Below are 20,301 nucleotides of genomic sequence, written 5' to 3'. Positions count from 1 at the left end.
ATGCCTTGGCATTTGGCAAACAATTTGAGTGATAATATGGTTTATAACACAAGGTACCAACATAATAATAATAATAATAATAATAATAATAATAATTCATTGAATTTATATAGCGCTTTTCCTAGGCTCAAATACATCATATAAGCACTAAACCTGAGTTATGAATGTACTCACGGGACTTCTGGCCCCAAGCCCTCAGATGGAGTCTGGCAGAGGAGTAGTAGAGGAACCCCAGGACCAGCATGGGACACAGGCCCAGGAGCAGGCTGCGTGTGGGCTTCATCCTCATCTCACACTGGACATGGCACTGTCCCACTGTCAATGGAGGGGGTAACTCGTGACGTTAGAATTATAAGGTTCTATCTCCATTTTTGTCAAAATTGAGTTTTTTACATAATCTGATCCATTAGGTGTTTATTAATGCCTGTGTGGTGTTATTTTAAAAATGTTGACATTTTTGAGTTAGTAATTCATAAAATACAAAGGTTCCATCTCACAGAACATAATGGAATGTAAAAACTTTGACGCTCAATATCTCTGAACTACCCTAAACGGAGATAGAACCTTATCATTCTAAACGGAGATAGAACCATATAATTCTAACGTCACGGGTTGTCATTGTCAACACAGGCTAGACTCTATGGCCTACTTCCCAATGTAGTTAATATGACTAGCTGCTGACACACACACGTATCTACTCCATATAACGTTCATATTTCTTAGTTTTGATAATAAATGCCACGGGGGTCCGCTCTCCCTGCAACACATCTAGCTGTCCCAGACACCTGACCTGGCCTGTCTCACCTGGCCAGCCAGTAAATTATTACATCAACGTCGCTAAAGGAAAATCCAGGCTTATTTTGGATTGATCTCGCGAAATTTATAAAACACCCAGCCATATTTTGATAAATCTCGCGGGATTTATCAAAAATAAGCCTGGATTTTCCTTTAGCAACGTTGATGGAATACCCCCCAGAGCTGCAGTGCTACAGTTATGCTTGCATTATGCAAAGCAAAAAGCATCCCTTGCACAAGATATCGGTTAAGTGGCAACACTGTTAAATAGGGTCGGTTGCCCACCCGAGTCAAAGGGATGCCATCCCACCCAGGACATGGCTAGCTAGCACAGCGCAGCTAACGTTAGCTAGCTAGCTAAACAGGAACATCGCATTGGGCTTACCGTTACTTTGAAGACGCGTGACCCCCCAGATGTTTAAGTGTCTGCACTAAAGTAAGGTAGCTGAAACACATATTCCGACTTTGAATATGCAATAGTTTTGTCAACTCGCAATTTCCAGTGCAAGTGGACTCGTTTCTGCTCCGGGACCCTTCTGCAGAATGTCAGAGGACTCTCTCAGCTGCCTGTCAGTCGCGCGCACGCGCACATACCGGGGGGGGGGGGATGAGCAACACAAACCGGGGGTGGGGGGGGATGAGCAACACATACCGGGGGGAGGGGGGGATGAGCAACACATACCGGGGGTGGGGGGATGAGCAACACATACCGGGGGGGGGGGGGGATGAGCAACACAAACCGGGGGGGATGAGCAACACATACCGGGGGGGGGATGAGCAACACATACCGGGGGGGGGGGATGAGCAACACATACCGGGGGGGGGGATGAGCAACACATACCGGGGGGGGATGAGCAACACATACCGGGGGGGGGGATGAGCAACACATACCGGGGGGGGGGGGGATGAGCAACACATACCGGGGGGGGGGGATGAGCAACACATACCGGGGGGGGGGGGATGAGCAACACATACCGGGGGGGGGGATGAGCATCACATACCGGGGGGGAACACTCGCGCACATACCGGGGGGGGGTGGTGACAACATTCTGATGACACGCCGAATCACACCGCTAAGGCCCCGTACACACTACACCTCAATGCATTTGTCAGTGCTGTTTTTAGTCCTTTATCCTGACAAGTCCATCCATCACACACAGTCCTCTTACGAACGAGAATGACAACAGAATCTACTGACTAAAAACAAGTAGTGACTACCGAAGTTGACACCAGTTGCCATGCAAACGACCAGTCATGGACGTGCGCACGGCGAGTAGGAGATAATAATACTGCTGCTGGCACTTGATACGTAGTGGCCCTCTCTGCGCAGTGGTCTGACACACCCACAGAACAACTGAACATTAGGTAAGAGTTGTCATCCTAAAAACATTGCCTATAGTACACACGCATCATTAACAAACTGTGAGAACTAACCTATGAATACAGTAGTCCGAAAAACCTCTATTTGTTGTGAAAACAGTAAAAAAAAAAAAAAAAAAAACTGTATGAAAACAGCCTGAAGTTTTGTCTGTCTGGACCGTCCGTGATCAATGCAAACACTGACAATACTGGTAATGGTGAATGTGGTAATGGTAGGGGAATTTAAGGGAAGTGAATACACATATGACCTTCAAAATGGTACAGCATTGTTTACCAGACACTCCTATAATACAAAGTTAAACCCAAGCAATGAGCAGCTTGCTTAACATGGCATTATGCACTAAACAACTAACATCCCTCAGAAGTAATCTTTGACAACAATTTAGCATGTTGGAGATTGCCTCTCTTTAACATGATATGGCAACTATCCATCAATCTTGTTTATGGCTGAGCTGTGGAGTTCTGGTAAACAAATCCTGAAAGAGCCTTATCTTGCCCAAGTCACAGAACAATTTCACAAGGACAAGAACGTTTCTGTAACATTCTACAGTAGTGTAAAGACTGCACTATCACTTACAAGGTGCATCCTAGTATCTTGTACACAACCATTAACTTCAGTTACATAACATGTTTCAGCATCAGTAATCATTCAATAACAAATAACAGACACAACATGCAAGCCGAATCCTTTACTGAAACAAACAAATGAACTTTACAAAATGCATGAATGATAATCTGGATAATCCAGCGTTGTTTTATCACAGATGAGGAATAGGGTCACACATGAAACCTGGGACCAGGATGCTGCTGATAATGCCTACTCCCAGGGGGAGGCAGAACAGGAACAGACACAACATCCCTTGAGTCAACAGCTTATATTTTTTAAATAAACTACATATTATTATTAAATCTCACAGTGTTCTGTGAAAACTGACAGAGAACATGTATTATATAAAACAAAGCAATAAAATAGGCATTTTGATAGAAAACTTTCTTACCCAGCTACTTTGCATACTTTTGAAAGATGATACAAACTCTTGCTCAGTTGGACTCCTGTTAGCATGGGCGTCTATTTCTGACAATAATTATGAAGTCATTTTCAGACTCAGAAGAGAGCAGTTTACAGGCAAACGATGGACACTGAAGGCCACCTTTCCTAAAGAGCATCATGGTCAATGAGCACAGCCAAGTAGAGAAGGGACACACAATCTATGGGAACATCTTATAAATCTTTTTAAAACATATGATTTTTGACAAAATAGCAATGGCAGCACACAACTATCAAAATGTCCTCTCAAACTGGACTTAAATAAAAGTGCAACGCACAACTTTCATTAAAGGAACCAACTGGATATAAATGGGGCCCATAGCCCATTCTGAATTGCTATCTCCAATTCATCTCTATAGCAAAAATAGAACATACATCGGTCCAGCACCTCTACAGCATTGCAACTGACAAATGTCTGTATTGCAGAGGTTACTTTCTCAAAGCACCATATAATAAATAGGCTGGTAAAAAACAACTCTAAAAATGGAAAAGCTATATTCATCGGCATTCCTAAAAAATACAATATTCGGGAATGCAGTCAACATTGTGAATCTGCTAAAAATAGGAGGATATTTGCTAACAAAATGGCATTGCACCTCCTTTAAACCAAACATTGGTACAAGTATCACCCTTAAACTAGGAAAATAAATACATCTAAAATGACCGACTGGCAACATTCTGTGAAATAGTGAGTCTTAATTTGTGTTAATGAGTGTGCAGTAACTTTTGTGTCTACTTCACTCTCTTTACAGATTATTCTAATGTAGTAGATTATTTTCAGAAAGTTACATGGAGCAAATGGTCATGGTCCGATATTGCTTCAATTCAAGTTACAACTGCTGGGCACTGCCAAGATGCCAACAAAAGTGGCCTGGCAGTTTCCTTCCTATACAGAGAGTGGAAGCGGTGGTTTGTTCATAGTCCTTGATCATAGTCAAAGAAAACATACAGGCAATAAATGCTGTGACTGATAAAGGGTAAATGGATAACAAACATCCAATCTGAGGGTCCTGAACCAAAGTTAAAATCAGAGAAAGTCCTTTTGTCAGAGCTACACTCACTCAGTGGCTAGATTATGGTTAAAGTGAGCAAAAGTCCAGAATATCAGTGCTGGTGGTCTGTGGATGAGTAGGCAGGTTTTTGATTGGCTACTCCATGATGGCTCTGTAGATCACAGGTTCAATGTAGTCTCCTCTGTACCTCGAGTTGATCACTCTCTGCCTCTTTGACACTTTTATGATCTTCTCCTCCTCAAAGATCCCATCAAAACGCATATCCGATGCCTTAGACTGGAGAGATCGCAGGGCATGCAAAGGTTTAGGTTAATAGTAGCACTATACATAGCTGCAACGTTTGCAGGAAAAGCGCTATACAAATAAAAAGTTATTATTATTATTATTACTACATATTCAGGAGCTTTGGATCTCTCATAGGTGCACTCACCAGTCTTGACTTGACTCTCTTAGGGAGTTCCTCATCCAAGGTGTAGACATCGTCCCTCTTGGCTGTTAGCTGTGACCCGTCCTCAAACTCCACCTGCATCAAATGACAACCTGAATTCCACAATCAATGCCATAGTGGATAACACACATTGTTGTAGAGCGAGAGGTTGAATATTCTTACCAGGTACATTTGGATGACATGAGCTGCCACGAACTTGGCCCCGTAGACAAGGCCATCTGTCCATCGCACCTGCACCACCTCACCCTTGGGTGGGGGGCCTAGCTGGGCACAGTCCCGGCTCTACCAATAGAAAGCAGTTATTAAATACAAAGATACACTATCTGTACCTATTACCAAATGTAAAGACAAACCTTTGCATTGCACTGGAGAAACCAAGCAAAATCAGATGAGGTACACACCCACTAAACCACAATTCTGAACAACGAAACATAACCTGTTGCACATTAGTATACCTACCACAATGTCTTCTGGGAAGAGGTTGTCACTGAAAGAACCGTCGTCAAAGTTGACTTCGTAAAAGGTCTCCTTGGACAGCTGCACCACGTCACACTGGTAGTAGCGGCCATTTTTGTGCTTGCATATCACCCGCTGTCCAACAGTGAGCTCGTGCATGGCTGCTTTATCGCGCTGAGAGAGAGTAGAGATAAATCACTAAATGGGATTGGTTTAATGCACACACATACCGTATTTTCCGGACTATATATATAAGTCGCGCTTTTTTTCATAGTTTGGCTGGTCCTGCGACTTATAGTCAGGTGCGACTTATATATCAATATATATATATATATATATATATATATATATATATATATATATAATTTCATACTGACTGACATGAACCAAGGAGTAAACATTACCGTCTACAGCCGACAGAGGGCGCTCTGGGCCGCTCTGGGCTTGTGACAACTATATGCTGCTCCTATTCCCCTGAAGAAGTTATCTAAAACATTAGCTTGTTGAAGCTAAGCAAACGGTAGCTTGGTGAACTTGCTTACTGGTAACTTGCTTACTGGTAACTTGCTTGTTGGACTCGCTGGCTTGTTATGTTAATTTAGCCTATTCAGCCTCCCAGGTATGTTCTTTATGCTATTGTGTTGCTGAATAACTGTTAATGTGTTATGTTAACATACTTCTATTCAGCCTGTTGTTCTGTGTTCTATTGTGTAGTTGAATAAACTTGCCTTTCCAGATTAAATGTCTGTTCTTGGTCTTGGATTTTGTGAAATATATTTCTAAATAAATGCGACTTATAGTCCAGTGCGACTTATATATGTTTTTTCCTCTTAATGTCGCATTTTTTGACTGATGCGACTTATACTCCGGAGCGACTTATAGTCCGGAAAATACGGTACACTAGTCAAAGATACCGTAACCAATCTGGGAAATACATTCCAAGACAGGAAAGCAGGTCCCCAAAGTGGTGGTTTAGAGCAGTGTTTCTCAACCCTCTCCTCGGGGCGCCCCAGCCGCACCACATATTTGATCTGTTCCACCAGCACTCCTGATTCAACTAATCAAGTGCAAAGCAATTATGATTTGTACTTGATTAGTTGAATCAGGTGTGCTGGTGGTGGTGGAACAGATCAAATATGTGGAACGGCTGGTGGTCCTCGAGGAGAGGTTTGAGAAACACTGGTTTAGAGAGTGTCCTCATACCTCTGTCTGAATGGGGCCCTTGTGCCTGCAGCAGGTGACGTAGACCACAAAAGGCCATTCGTCTGGCTGCATGAGGACTCCGGCGGCCTGGGCACAGGTGGGGTGGTAGGCGGTAGGACAGCGGCCGTGGGAGCACTGCACACAGCAGCCGGACGTCTTCTTCATCCGCTTCTTACAGTAGTAACATTTCTGCCAGAGATTCAACATACACTGAGAAACAAGGAAAGGGAAATCCCCAAACACAACACTGGGAAAACTCAACTTCCTGCCAGGCTGCAATAACCTTGATAAATACAATGGCTGTCATGATTCATTATCATTCAATTCTTAAAATGCATCTCAGAAGATATACAGAGACACGCTATTTCTTATCTTGACAGATAATCACATGCCAAAAGCTCTGCCGGCACTTAATCAAAAACTCATGTGACATCCTCTAACGGTCTCTCAGTCTGGATCTCGATGTCATAAGATTGGACATGGAAAAGATTGGATTGGAAAAGCAGAAAAACATTGGAAAGCAGAACCAAAGTCCCGTCTGGAGGCAGATGTTCCTACCACCCTTGTGACATACTTAATTGTTCTTAAAAATCTGTCTTAGAAAAGGTTGACTTTTTACTGTAGGCAACTCACCAGTTTGAACCTCTGTAAAGGTATCCCACTTAAGTCCACTGGGCTTCTCTCACTGATGTTTACAAAGCGTGCCTCCAGTACCGCTACTGCACACAGTACATGTACCCACCTACAACACACACTGACATGTCAATACCCACGTGTCATCATCATTACTCATTACTCATTACTCAACAGTAATAGTACAAATGATCGCTAAAACCTGTCAAAAGACTGTCATTCTATGAACAGAAGCGAATGGACCAAGACTATCATACTAAAAAGCTACTATAAAAAATATACAGTTCAAATCATATTATATGCAGATGCAATGGCTTGAAACAGTTCGGAGGGCATCCACTCAACCACAGAGCAGTGTCCACGGTGTGGGCAACTATTTTGGACACCCCAGTCATGCTGATGGCTTTGAGTTGCATCCGTGTACGAAAGGCGCTTAGTTTCACTTCACTTCACATGGACCTAATGCACCTGGACTGTAAATAGTGTTTGTATCTCTACCATTGTCCATTAGGTAACAATGTCAATGTTGAGGGAGACTGTCCCTGTCTGCTGAGGTCAGCAAATGTTAACCCAGCACACTCACTTGTCATTATTGGCTTTCTGCAAGGCTCCACCCCTCAGTGAACACAAACAGCAACTCTGCAATCAAGAGAAACAAACCGTAAATCATCTTCCATTTAAATGTACTGCGAAAGCAAGACGACCAGCAACAGTCATATCATGGGACTACTGCAAATCTTCTACCATTGGCATTTGGCAACAGTAATGGATACATGTCAGCTCAGTAAAATGGTAATGATATGGCTCTTTGGTGGATTGGAAGGTTGTGTTGAGATATAAACACTGACCTCAGTCATGGCGTTGGCCTTGCAGCGTGCACACCTCCAGTCCTTAGTCACGCTGGCTGGATCCACGCCATAACAGCCTGGAACAGCAAACACAAACCACATCAGCTAGATCAGAGAGGAACTACTTCTTCTTCGTCGTATGGGTTGTTGTTTTTCTCTCCACTCCACCAGGCTCGGGCCGAGGGGCTACCCTTTTACCACCCCGAGACCTGGTTGAGGGGCTCACCCGGGTTATATTTCTGGACACCCCTCCAGAAGCCACGTCATTGTCTCATCCTCTAATACCGACAGACCATGCATCCCGTTGGGTGGGTGGTACACCGGGCAATCCAGGATAACATGGTCTGCGGTTTGGTCCTCTGCGCCACACTCGCACAACGCATTTGGGGCCAAGCCCCATCTGTGCATTGATAAGCGGAAACGCCCGCCCGAGAGGAACTACTGACACACTATCACACAGTAGAGGCTGGTGGAGGTAGGAGGAGGACAGGCTCATTGTAACGCATGGAACGGAACAAGAAACGGTGAGGCCCGTCCTCCACCAGGTGTGAGCGACGGTAACCCAGGCTTTAGTATAAAGTGGGATGTGGTGTGGAGGAGGACTCACTGGTGTGCACGCGGACGCTGCAGTGGGAGCAGCTGATGAGCAGGCTGGTCCCGTCCTCCTCCAGGTGCGGGGTGGGGGTCTGCTCCTGCTCCTCGGCGGCCTCCTCCTCCGTGGTGGTGGTGAAGCACATCTCTGGGATCAGAGGCTTGGTCCGCATCCGCCCCCCCGACGTCACCGGAGCAGAGACAGCATCGCCACTACACTCGGTCTGGCCACGGAGAGAGAGAAGGACACAGGCATACCGCTACTATAGGTTCAGATTGGGAGAGATAAACGTGAATCATCCCCCATCGCTGATACGTTATATCAGAACTAGGGATGCACGATATTATCGGCACCGATATTTATCGGCCCGATAATGGGAAATTAATGTTATTAAATATTTATCGGTTTTATTAAATTTTAGCCGATATAGAGCCGATAATATGAAGCCGGAAATATTTCTGGTTCCGGTTGACGCGCTCATGCTGCTGCGCCTGCGTACAGCCACGCAGTGTAGAGACGAGAGCGAAACATGTCTTCCCCGGTGTGGACATTCTTCACAGTTTCTGAGGCAGATAGTGCGTTTGCAATTTGCAATACATGTTCGACAAAAGTTCGGAGAGGAGGGCAAAGGTCTACGAGTTACAACACAACGAATCTCATAAGTCACCTTAAGATTCTCCATTGCAAGCAGCACGCTGTATGGAAGGAATATCACTTTTAAGGTGCTAGAGGAGGGAGCCTCTAAGTCCCCTGAAGACGTACAAACAAACTGCACGTTGATACGACCTTCCTAGCCGGAGATATGGCCACACTTTACAAAAACTTCCTTTTTTTTTTTTTTTTGCTATTTTAAAAAAAAAAAAATCGCAAATTAATCGCAATCGCGATATCTGTCCAAATAATCGCAATTCGATTTTTTCCACAAATCGTGCAGCCCTAGTCAGAGCACCCATCTCTGAGCGCTCCCAGAGCGCAGAGCTCTGAACTTTGGAACTTTGTTATGTTTTGATATGTTTTGATATGAGAAATTCGAACTAAGTGGTCAGTTTATGAAAATAATACCATAGAATACTAAATAAAATATTGAAATAATAGCCCCTAGCGTTTGCCGCCATATTGTGACGCCACCACCCCCAAAGTCCAATCAAAAATGAATAAATATTAGCATCATAAAACAGCAATTTGGCGAAATGCAACACCAGCACACTTAAAAAACTAACAATGTTAGTTGTAATGTACAGTTTTGTAGCCTACTGTTTGTTCTGCACCGGACATGTGTGAAATTGCTGCTGTTCCGTAGCAGTCTGTTTGTATTCTCTGCTCTTGTCTGAGTTTGCGCGTCAACATTTCTGTTGCGCGTCAACATTTCTGTTGCGCGTCAACATTCCATTTTGAAGTTTGAATGGAAGTCTATGAGAACATCGCATCTCAACACACACGGCCCCGCACGGCGAAAATTCGATTCCATTCATTTTGAAGCTAACATTTGCAAAATTTTACAGTGCGACAAAACTCGTTGTCGTGTGCTTTGTCCCATTCAAAATGAATGGAATCGAATTTTCGCTGTGCGATTAAAATCGGGGCCGTGTGTGTTGAGATGCGATGTTCTCATAGACTTCCATTCAAACTTCAAAACGGAATGTTGACGCGCAACAGAAATCGCACGCTGTGTGCATTGGCCTTAACACTCAGAAACAGCATTTTTATTCACATTCACATGGCTTTTCTGCTCTCTGGTAGACTAATAATAATAATATTCCAACTGCCCCGTTAAATCAAATCCATTATTTGGCATTCAGTGACATGCTTTTTAAATGATATAACACAGAATATTAGTCAACATTAATATTCAGGGAAGAAAATAAGCCTACTTTTTTTGATGGGGGGCGGTAAGAGACCTGGATAATGGACAGGGGGGCGCTGGCCCAAAAAAGGTTGAGAACCACTACACAAATAGATACAGTAGATAGATGGATAGATGGGGTGAGCCTGGGATAGTTTAGTGGAGTCGGTAGAGAGTTGGTTCGTTAAGTGGTTGAGAGTGGTAGTTGGTTGGTTAATGAGTTGCACTAAATGACAAATCGTCGTCCTCACCTGCTGGTAGGCCTGGAACAGCATGCAGATGGAGCAGTAGGGAGCCTTTAGCCCTATGCGTCGGTTGTACTCCTTCTCCCTCTTCAGGTTGGAAGGCCTGTGCTGCCACAGGTGAGCCAAAGGTTTGGCCCAGGACTCCCCCTCCAGACCACCCTCCTCCAATGGGACCTGCTCCTGCAGCTCTAAGGGGACACACACACACAATTATTTAACTACAATATTTCCCTGCCTGTATAACATGAACTGTATATACACGCACACACTAGCACACCACCCCCACATTTACATCCACCCACGCACGCATGACTGATGCATCTGATTTTCTAAACATGCCTGACAGTGTTTTTTCCATCTGTCTTATCTATTTGTGTTTGGAAGGAGGCCTTACTTAAACCCTATGACTCTCTTTTTATTATTATTCTAAAAAAAAAATCTGAGTGGGGCAGTCCCACTCATATTTTTCATTTTATTGACAGATACAGTAGAGATTTAGACAGGAAGGATGGGTGAGAGAGAGGAGGGATGACATGCAGGATATGTCCCCGGCCGGAATCGAACCTGGTCAACGCTTAACCCGCTACGCCACCTAAGTGCCCAACCCTGACTCTCTTTGTGGAAACAGTGTTGTGTCATTCTCACCGTCGTCACTCATGCTGTCCTTTATCAGAGGGTGATGGCGAGGAAGCTTTCCCAGATTGCTTGGTACATCCCCAGCTCCCTCTTCTGCCCCCTGGTGGAATAAAAGAAAATGTTAAGACAATAAAAACAACAAAACTGCCCAAAAAAAGGTGCTAACAGAATTCACCCCCAACTGTATATCTGTCTAACTATCAGAGGAGACGGCAAACAGACTGCGTTTCGGTGTGGTGTGACGTTGTGGAATCCTCTTTTACCTTACTGTCGTCCTGATCGTCGTCCGTCTCACTGTCACTGTCGCTATCGCTCCTCCTCCTCTCCTCCTTGCAGGGTGTCTCTCCCTCACTGTAGTCTCCCTTAGCGTAGCTGTGGACGTGGAGCACATCGGCAGGGCTCAGGGTCCTCTGAAACTGCCTGTGTGCAGGGCTGGAGCTGCTGGGCGGCTTGGTGTCCTCACTGGGTCCTGCGTTCTCCGAGCCTGGAGCTGCTGGCGCTGGTTGCTGTGGCTCAGATGGGGTGGATGCTTCAGGAAGGGCTGAAGAGCTCCTCGCTTTTGTCAGTTTCTCTGTGACGGGTTGTGGCAGAGAAAAGCGTTTCTTCGCTTTTTTGCTCTCCTCCGGCTTGGGTTTCAGTTGCTCTGAAAACAACATGGAAACAATAGGAATTCGTGAGCTTAGAATGATAAGGTTCTATCTCCGTTTAGGGTAGTTCAGAGATATTGAGCGTCAAAGTTTTTACATTCCATTATGTTTTGTGAGATGGAACCTTTGTATTTTATGAATTACTAACTCAAAAATGTCAACATTTTAAAAATAACACCACACAGGCATTAATAAACACCTAATGGATCAGATTATGTAAAAAACTCAATTTTGACAAAAATGGAGATAGAACCTTATAATTCTAACGTCACGAATTGCTGGAGGCAATTATTTGACAGTCCCCCTCCTGAACACCTGAATAGTGTACATTAATATGATGGGCTGATTTTTTTTCAGAGCTGAGCAGTTACCTTTGTCTGCCTTGCTGGGTCCTTCAGTAGCCTGCTTCTTCTGGACCAGCTTGGCTTTCTTCTGCTCCACCTCCCCCCCGTCTCCCCCAGCCAGACCCGTGTCCCGGTCCTCTGAAGCCTCCACACCGTGCTGCCGCTTCGTCCCGATCTTCGGCTTTGGGCTGCGGCAGAGTTAAGACAAATAGTGTGAATATGTTATAATAAGCACGTGAATGTCATGGGGTCACCGAAGCCCCACTCAGTGACGTGAAAAGTACAGACCTATTCTGCTGCTGAGCCGTGCCTGGGGTGTCCTCGTCTACGGCCTCACTCGAACCTTCCGTCTCAAGCTCGGGCTTCTCTCCTCTCAGGAACACAGCTGCCTCCGGGGTGGGCTTGGAGTGGTCGATAGGTGCGTTGTCCTTCCCGGCCATCCATAGTTTGTAGCGATCCGGCTGGAACTTCCGCACAAACACGTCCATGGAGATCTTCACCATGTCCTTACGACAGGAGCACTGAGGCAAGGGAAAAAGAGGATCAGTTTACGAGAATAAAGCAGGCAGTTGAAACACCCCCCCAAAAAAACCAATTTCCTATTGAGATTATGAAAGCAATCATGCTATGTTCATGTATCTTGTACATACTACTGTGGCTTGTTTTCCATAATCGATCCATCGCTGAGTAGCAAAGTTAGTGGACTCTGCACAGTTGAAGCCGTGGTTGAAACCAGCGTGGTAGCCGAAAGGAAACGTCACAACAAACTGTCCTGCTTCCTGGGTGACCTAACCACAACAGACAAACCACTCAGACAGCTGATCTAGGTGGGAAAACAACCTTTTTAAAAAGAACTACAATCCAAAACAGATAAAGTAAAAGGTAAAGAGTCTGCATCGCATTTTTGTAAGTTTTTTTTTTGGCCATTAAAAGAGAGGTCACCTTCTCAAACGGTATGCCGTATTTTTTCAGGATCGAGGGTGAAATTAAAGTCATCTTGTGTCGCAGGAACGCCTCACAGCTTTGAGCACTTCCGGGGAAAAACCCTGTGTGGAAAAAGCATTGCGCACAACATGATATAAAGAATATTTACGTTAACATTTGACATAAAGAACCTTCATACATAGACGATATGGCCAAATATGGCCAAAAATTTGCAAATGCCTTCGCACATACCCTTAGCAAGGCGCTCCAATCGTTTCCCATGTTCTGGGGGAACAACATACCTGGAAAGGATGAAAATCACAACCCTCTGGTTAGAAGCACCTAACAAGCGAATGACACTAATTCCATTAGTAAGTGAAGCATTCTGTCGTCTGTGAATATTGGTGTGACTTTACCAGGACTTGGGCTCTCCAAAGTGAAGGTAGTTGATGCTATAGAGATCCATGTCCTCAGTGTGCCAGGCAAAGGTGCTTTTCCACATGCCAAAATACAGGTATGGTGTGTTCACCCCTTTAATCTTGATCCCACTTTCCCGCTCCACTGTGTCTAGGATGGTGTTCAGATGGCCAATGTTCCACTCGGTCACATCCTATGAGAGATAGATGAGAAGCAACGTTGTCAATGCCAAGGTCATTCATATGTAAAGAGTATGGTATAGAGACAAATGAGGACCAATGGGTGGAGAATAAAAGGAAAAGGTGATAACAATAAATGAATAGTGATTAACCCTAGTTAGATAAATCCTACTTACCGGATCATACAGTGTCCCATTGACATCTGCTCCATAGAGAGGTGGGTTAAAAGTCAGGTTCTTCCAGAACTTTCTCTCAAGCTCCTCAACATCAACATATCTGGGATTACAAAACCTAGAATGACAACGGTAATGGGTGATTAGATACATTGGACGGAGTTTTTTGAGTATGACCAATATTTAGAGTTTTCTCATTGCTGATTGCTCATTTCTCATCGCTTGTTGCGTGTTGCTCACTTGTCTGTGTTAGCAGTCTTGCGGAACTCCCGGACAGTCATGGGCTTCTTCTGAATGTTGTACTGGGTAAAGAGACCTGACTGGCCAGTCACCACCTGCTGGATGGGTGCAGGAATCACCAGGTCATCTATGTCGTCATAGGAACGGCGGGGCTTCCAGTCTTTCGGTGGAACAACCTGCACAATACAAACATGAGACAGGTTTATTGTATATTGTATATTGTTCTACTAATTCAACAATGAATGCATATGCTCCCCAAAGAAGTTCAAATCTTTATATATAAATATACATAATATAATGTATCATAATTAGTGCCGTCAATCGATTACAATATTTAGGCCTATTTAAGTTAATCACAATAATATTCAGATGAATCATGTTGAAAATACTAGTATTAGTTTAAAATACTATTATTTACTTAAATCTTCACTTTATTATTATTTCAGAATAAGATTAGAATATCTTAATTTGTCAAAGTACAAAAGGTCTCAAGCTATGCAGTCACTTAACTGCCAAACTTCAGACTGCACAGATACACTAATGAAAATACTATCATGTAATATATCTTCGTCCACTGGTTAGTTTTGTGGCGCTGTTCCGACTTTCACTACAGTTCAACAAGCGGAGAAAAACAGAGTACCGTATTTTCCGGACTATAAGTCGCGGTTTTTTTCATACTTTGGCTGGTCCTGCGACTTATAGTCAGGTGCGACTTATATATCAATAATTCATAATCTCTGACTGACATGAACTGACATACGGTAATCTCTGACTGACATGAACCACGGAGTAAACATTACAATCTACAACCACGAGAGGGCGCTCTAGGCGTGTGACAACGAGTAGGCCTACCACTGAAAAAGACAGCTGATGACACAAACAAAATGGAGTCAAAAAGAAAATCCTATTCTGCAGATTACAAACTGCAACTTGTAAAATATGCAGCCGAAAACGGTAATCGAGCAACAGAAAGAAAGTTTGGAGTGAGTGAGAAACTTGTGAGGGACTGGCGAAAAGCAGAGGTTACTCTCACTGCCATGAAGAAAACGAAGAAAGCGAAATCGCGGGCTGAAAGCTAGATGGCCAGAGATGGAGGAACGAGTCCACAGATGGGTGCTTGAACAACGTGCTGCCGGGAGAGGCTTGTCAACAGTGCAGTTACGTCTCCACGCCCTGGCAGTGGCCAAGGAGATGAATATCAATGACTTTGCTTGTTGGACTCGCTGGCTTGTTATGTCCGTTTTCGCCTATTCAGCCTCCCAGGTAGGCCTATGTTCTTTATTAATGTGTTCATCTTTATTCATTAATGTGTTACGTTAACATACCGGACACCTATTGAGCCTGTTGTTCTGTGTGCTATAATATGTACGGTGGTTGAATAACTGTTGTGTTACGTTAACATACCGGACACCTATTGAGCCTGTTGTTCTGTGTGCTATAATATGTACGGTGGTTGAATAACTGTTGTGTTACATTAACATACCGGACACCTATTGAGCCTGTTGTTCTGTGTGCTATAATATGTACGGTGGTTGAATAACTGTTGTGTTACGGTACGTTAACATACCGGACACATTAAATTTTTGGGCATTTAGCATAGGCCTTATTCCATAGCGACTTTACAACCAATTTAGCCTATTCAGCCTCCCAGGTATGTTCTTTATTAATGTGTTAATATTTTTTATTTATTTTTTATTTTTTTATTTTTTTATTTTTATTCATCACATACCGGACACCGGTATTCAGCGGCATTCAGCCTGAGCCTGTTGTTCTGTGTGCTATTGTGTAATTGAATAACTGAATGTTTTTGAGAAATACATTTCTACGGTAAATAAATGCGACTTATAGTCCAGTGCGACTTATATGTGGTTTTTTCCTCTTCATGACCCATTTTTTGCCTGCTGCGACTTATACTCGGGTGCGACTTATAGTCCGGAAAATACGGTAATCTCCAAGCACTCGAGTTTGACAATTTGTTTTGCTTATGACAGTTTCTTTCTTCAAACCGATCTGTGCCTTAACCTTTGTTAATTGATTGCTGATTGTTACTTTCAATAAACATTATTGTACACCGACAGTAGCAGGTTGAATTGCTTGTTTACTCTGTTGTTGTTACACTGGTTTGTAACACGGGACCTTGTCTGGGGCAGATCTGTTCTGGATCTAACCACCGTAGCAGGGATGACAGCTGGCTGGCTGTGTATCAGAACTCTGTCTGTCTTTTGGACCTTGCTCAGGACTGGCTAGCTAGCTCTCTACTCAATTCATCAATTATTGTTATTGAAGCTAGTGTCGCTGTCCCAGTCTCTGTAATATAGGGAAAAATATATTCTTGGTCCACATAATGAAGCCTTCATTCACCATACTGTATAAGGGGAAAAAAGGGGTGTCGATTTGATCACAAACAAACTCATCTGTGACAACGGACAGAACACTTGTAAAGTGGTGGTGATTAGCGTTTCTACATATGTAAACATGACAAGTGGTCAGGAATGTAACCAACCACTGTCTCACCATTCTACTTCAGCAGCCTACACACAGGTTTGTCTCGTGAAACCCCTCTACATGCGTTTGACACGCATGTCAGTAGAAGTTCTGATTCATGGTAATATGAATGTATGCTAATAAGATTAATTCGTGCCAATTGTTTCATTTTCAAATCAACCGTGATCGTTAACGGCGTAACATTGACAGCCCTAATAATAATAATAGTAATATAAAATGCGTAATGTATAAATGTAACGGATTAAAGATCACCCACCTTTGCCATCCCAGCTTTATGTGCTCCCTGTGATTCCATGTAAGCGATGTAGCGGCTGAAGTCCTTAAACTCTTCCTTCGAGGGGTGAAAGGTCATGATCCTGGAGCCAGGAACCTGGGATGCTGTCTCTGTTGCCATCCTGGACAAGTCCCGTTGATCCTAGGTCTAGATCTGCAGATGCTGAACAATATCATTTTTTTTTTAACAGATACAGTGGTGTATTAATTTCACAAATATTGTGGGAATGTGCTAGAGTTACAATGAACCATGTATGACATGACTGTGAGATCATAGCGCAGAAGAGTTGAACATGGACAGATTCTACCCCCTGTCACCCCCTACTGTTGAACACAAACCTCATCCTACAAACACTGGTTGGTTAACGGTGTCATGCTAAACATGATCTATGTATGTCTATCTATCTTGTTTGGCCCCTAAAAGCACCCTCAAACTACACTATAAAGATTATACATCATAAAAAAACACTACTGGTGTGAAGTTATAGGACACATCGCAGTGCTAAGCTTGCCAAATAACATCAATCTTGGGCTAAAAAGTTAGCTAAGTGGCTAGCTGTCAACATTTGGATTAGCTAGTATGCTTGTGGACCTACCCACTTGCCGATTGTGATTGGACAAACTCCTGATAAAAACAGCTACTGGAGTTCTGATTGGTTGAATGCCAAGTCCTTTTAAAGGCATGGCCCCAGCGTCTCTCTCCCTGTTGACATGCTAAGCACCAGAAGCAATGTCTTCTTCTTCTCCCAGATCAGATAGAACTCGTCAATAGCAACGCAGTAACACAGAGTTTAACACATAATGATCTCATGTTGCCAAATAGCCAAGAGAATAAACACAACTTTGCAGAACAGACTGACTGGTTAGCTAGTTAGCGAACGTCGATGTAGCCTTCGTTAGCTAAGTAAGCTAGCAGCGCAGATGAAGCTATCCGTTTTCAGCTACGCACAAACATGAATTATCCTTAGTTAGCTACTTAAAAGCCGGTAGGTTTTGAAGCTCGGAACATTAACTTACGTATTTCGACCTAGCAATACGTGATTACTCCTTCCAGATGTTCTGTGCTAGAAATCTCCAGCAGGATTCACTGTGGGTTAGGAAGATGGTCCTCCATTATGATTCCAGTTTAACGCGCATGCGCAGTGTACGTTTGTTTACAAGGCTGAAGGAGGGCGTGTCTCACATTCTCACGCAGACAAAGACCCCGCCTCTTTTAAACCAACCAGGGGGCTACGTTGATTATCAATCAATGTTCACACCCGCAGGTAGAAGGAGCCCAGAAGAGCCGATTGTCGAAAAGAAGATGCTAGACTGGAAAGTGACAGCACAGCTCTCCTACTTATTGATCTTTATGAAGACGGAAAAAATGAGTGCGATACTGCCGCAATTAACAAGGCAAGGGAAATGGTTTGGCAAGACATTGCTGACTGATTAAATGCGTAGGTCATACTACTTATTGTTTTATGTTCATATTTTAATAAATTAATATTCACTACTGTGGTGATATTAGCAGCAGGCTACAAACTATCAGATCAACACGATGGCATAGTGGTATTAACCGCTGCCATAATATGAAAGCGTTGTCTTAAAACGGGGGTTCATACCCTGCTTCTGACATACACTTTTTACTGCATTTCATTGTCTGATGCGTGTACTCTGCAATAACAATAAAGTTGAATCTAATCTAAAAATGTATGTATAAAATGATGGTGTACTGTAGGCTAATTTACGAGAACTGTCAGAATTACAATGGTGTTTGAAGCCTTTCTGACTAGTAAATTATGTTCTTCTAGCATTGTAACTGGACCCTGGATTTGGCATCTATTATTTCTTATGATTACTGATGGATAGATGATTCACTTACTTAGACAGATGTATATCACTGATTCTTGAAACTTTGGCAAAAACATGTCCCACTAACAAAAGTGCTAATTCTGTTGGAAATGAATAACATTTTAATGAATAAAAAGAATCAAAGTTATAATCAGAGGGTCTTTTGCACAAATGTAAGGTTCTTTCATAGGTTTATTTTTAATTAATTATTAATTATTAATTTAATGATTATATGCTGGCCCATTGCCTACAAAATCAGTTGTCCTCAGATAGGAGATAATCATTTCAACTTGATTAAAAAAACAAAAAGTAATAATTGAATTTAATAATATTCTTACCAAATGAAAGAGTACATTGTAATGTGTATTAAACACTACAAACAGTGAATTTTGAACAATATTTACCATTATTTTGTGGTTTCTCAAAATGTGTCCCACATATTCGTCACCACCGTCAGATATTTATAAAAACCAATAAAATCAGGCAACTGCAAGGTCAACTACATTCCTGAGGACCCCCTTTTCAAACCTTCAGCTTTACTACATGCTTCAAGATCACTCAAGCTCCTGTAAGTTTGCTATTTTCTCTCAAACTTGTACTTGTTTTTTTGACACTGCTACGGTCACAACCATAACATGTCAACACCGTCTCTTTTGTATAGAAAATATTAGATTAGATTATGACATAAATGTATACTTTTTAAGAAGAGGTCTGGGGTAGCTAGCAACAGAGGGGAAATAAGATGGCTAATGTGAACAGCTCATGCATATCATGTAAAAGAGTAGGTTTTTGTCACCACCGTCAGATTTTCTGTCTGACGTGGTGACATACTGTCTGACGTGGTGACATACTGTCTGACGGTGGTGACATACTGTCTGACGGTGGTGACATACTGTCTGACATGGTGACATACTGTCTGGCGGTGGTGACATACTGTCTGACGGTGGTGACATACTTTCTGACGTGGTGACATACTGTCTGATGGTGGTGACATACTGTCTGACGGTGGTGACATACTGTCTGACGGTGGTGACATACTGTCTGACGGTGGTGACATACTGTCTGACATGGTGACATACTGTCTGACGTGGTGACATATTGTCTGATGGTGGTGACATACTGTCTGACGGTGGTGACATACTTTCTGACGTGGTGACATACTGTCTGACGGTGGTGACATACAGTCTGACGTGGTGACATACTGTCTGACGTGGTGACATACTGTCTGACGTGGTGACATACAGTCTGACGTGGTGCCATACTGTCTGACAGTGGTGACATACTGTCTGACGGTGGTGACATACTGTCTGACGTGGTGACATACTGTCTGACAGTGGTGACATACTGTCTGACGTGGTGACATACTGTCTGACGGTGGTGACATACTGTCTGACGTGGTGACATACTGTCTGACGGTGGTGATATACTGTCTGACGGTGGTGACATACTGTCTGACGTGGTGACATACTGTCTGACGGTGGTGACATACTGTCTGTCGGTGGTGACATACTGTCTGACGTGGTGACATACTGTCTGACGGTGGTGACATACTGTCTGACGGTGGTGACATACTGTCTGACATGGTGACATACTGTCTGACGTGGTGACATACTGTCTGACGGTGGT

The 20,301-nt window shown here is 43.3% G+C and overlaps 2 protein-coding genes across 2 annotated transcripts in view; both read right to left on the bottom strand.

The window, feature by feature from the left end:
• Nucleotides 1-1,323, bottom strand: part of st3gal3a (ST3 beta-galactoside alpha-2,3-sialyltransferase 3a) — a 30,928-nt gene extending 29,605 nt beyond the window's left edge. Inside the window, exons 1-2 of the mRNA XM_080537337.1 lie at nt 1,181-1,323; nt 175-315 (exon numbers count right to left, since the gene is read on the bottom strand). Coding sequence (XP_080393463.1) covers nt 175-289 — 115 coding nt within the window. The 5' untranslated portion in view covers nt 290-315; nt 1,181-1,323. The remainder of the gene's footprint in view (nt 1-174; nt 316-1,180) is intronic.
• Nucleotides 1,324-2,860: 1,537 nt separating this feature from the next.
• Nucleotides 2,861-17,967, bottom strand: kdm4aa (lysine (K)-specific demethylase 4A-a). The gene is made up of 22 exons (XM_080536422.1): nt 17,860-17,967; nt 16,826-17,005; nt 14,065-14,240; nt 13,828-13,942; nt 13,472-13,665; nt 13,308-13,357; nt 13,074-13,177; nt 12,782-12,919; nt 12,420-12,652; nt 12,159-12,319; nt 11,404-11,783; nt 11,150-11,240; nt 10,511-10,692; nt 8,432-8,639; nt 7,825-7,901; nt 7,560-7,615; nt 6,977-7,085; nt 6,344-6,532; nt 5,144-5,314; nt 4,847-4,966; nt 4,667-4,759; nt 2,861-4,512 (listed from the first exon to the last, which is right to left on the bottom strand). The coding sequence occupies exons 2-22, from the start codon at nt 16,961-16,963 to the stop codon at nt 4,372-4,374; spliced, it is 3,126 nt and encodes a 1,041-aa protein (XP_080392548.1). The 5' UTR covers nt 16,964-17,005; nt 17,860-17,967; the 3' UTR covers nt 2,861-4,371.
• Nucleotides 17,968-20,301: the final 2,334 nt, after the last annotated feature.

The sequence above is a fragment of the Nansenia antarctica genome (assembly GCF_963989245.1).
Source record: "Nansenia antarctica genome assembly, chromosome: 7".
NCBI classification, from domain to species: Eukaryota; Metazoa; Chordata; class Actinopteri; order Argentiniformes; family Microstomatidae; genus Nansenia; species Nansenia antarctica.
The sequence above is the reverse complement of the archived record's forward strand: the minus strand, read 5'-3'. Positions and strand labels throughout refer to the sequence as shown.

Excerpts from the sequence above, each read along its gene's own strand:
- kdm4aa (XM_080536422.1), bottom strand. The coding sequence starts at position 16,963 with ATGGCAACAGAGACAGCATCCCAGGTTCCTGGCTCCAGGATCATGACC. Across the intron at positions 11,784-12,158 it reads ACCCAGCAAGGCAGACAAAG|AGCAACTGAAACCCAAGCCG; the intron begins GTAACTGCTCAG and ends TGTTGTTTTCAG. Across the intron at positions 5,315-6,343 it reads AGGGCCCCATTCAGACAGAG|CGCGATAAAGCAGCCATGCA; the intron begins GTATGAGGACAC and ends ACTCTCTCTCAG.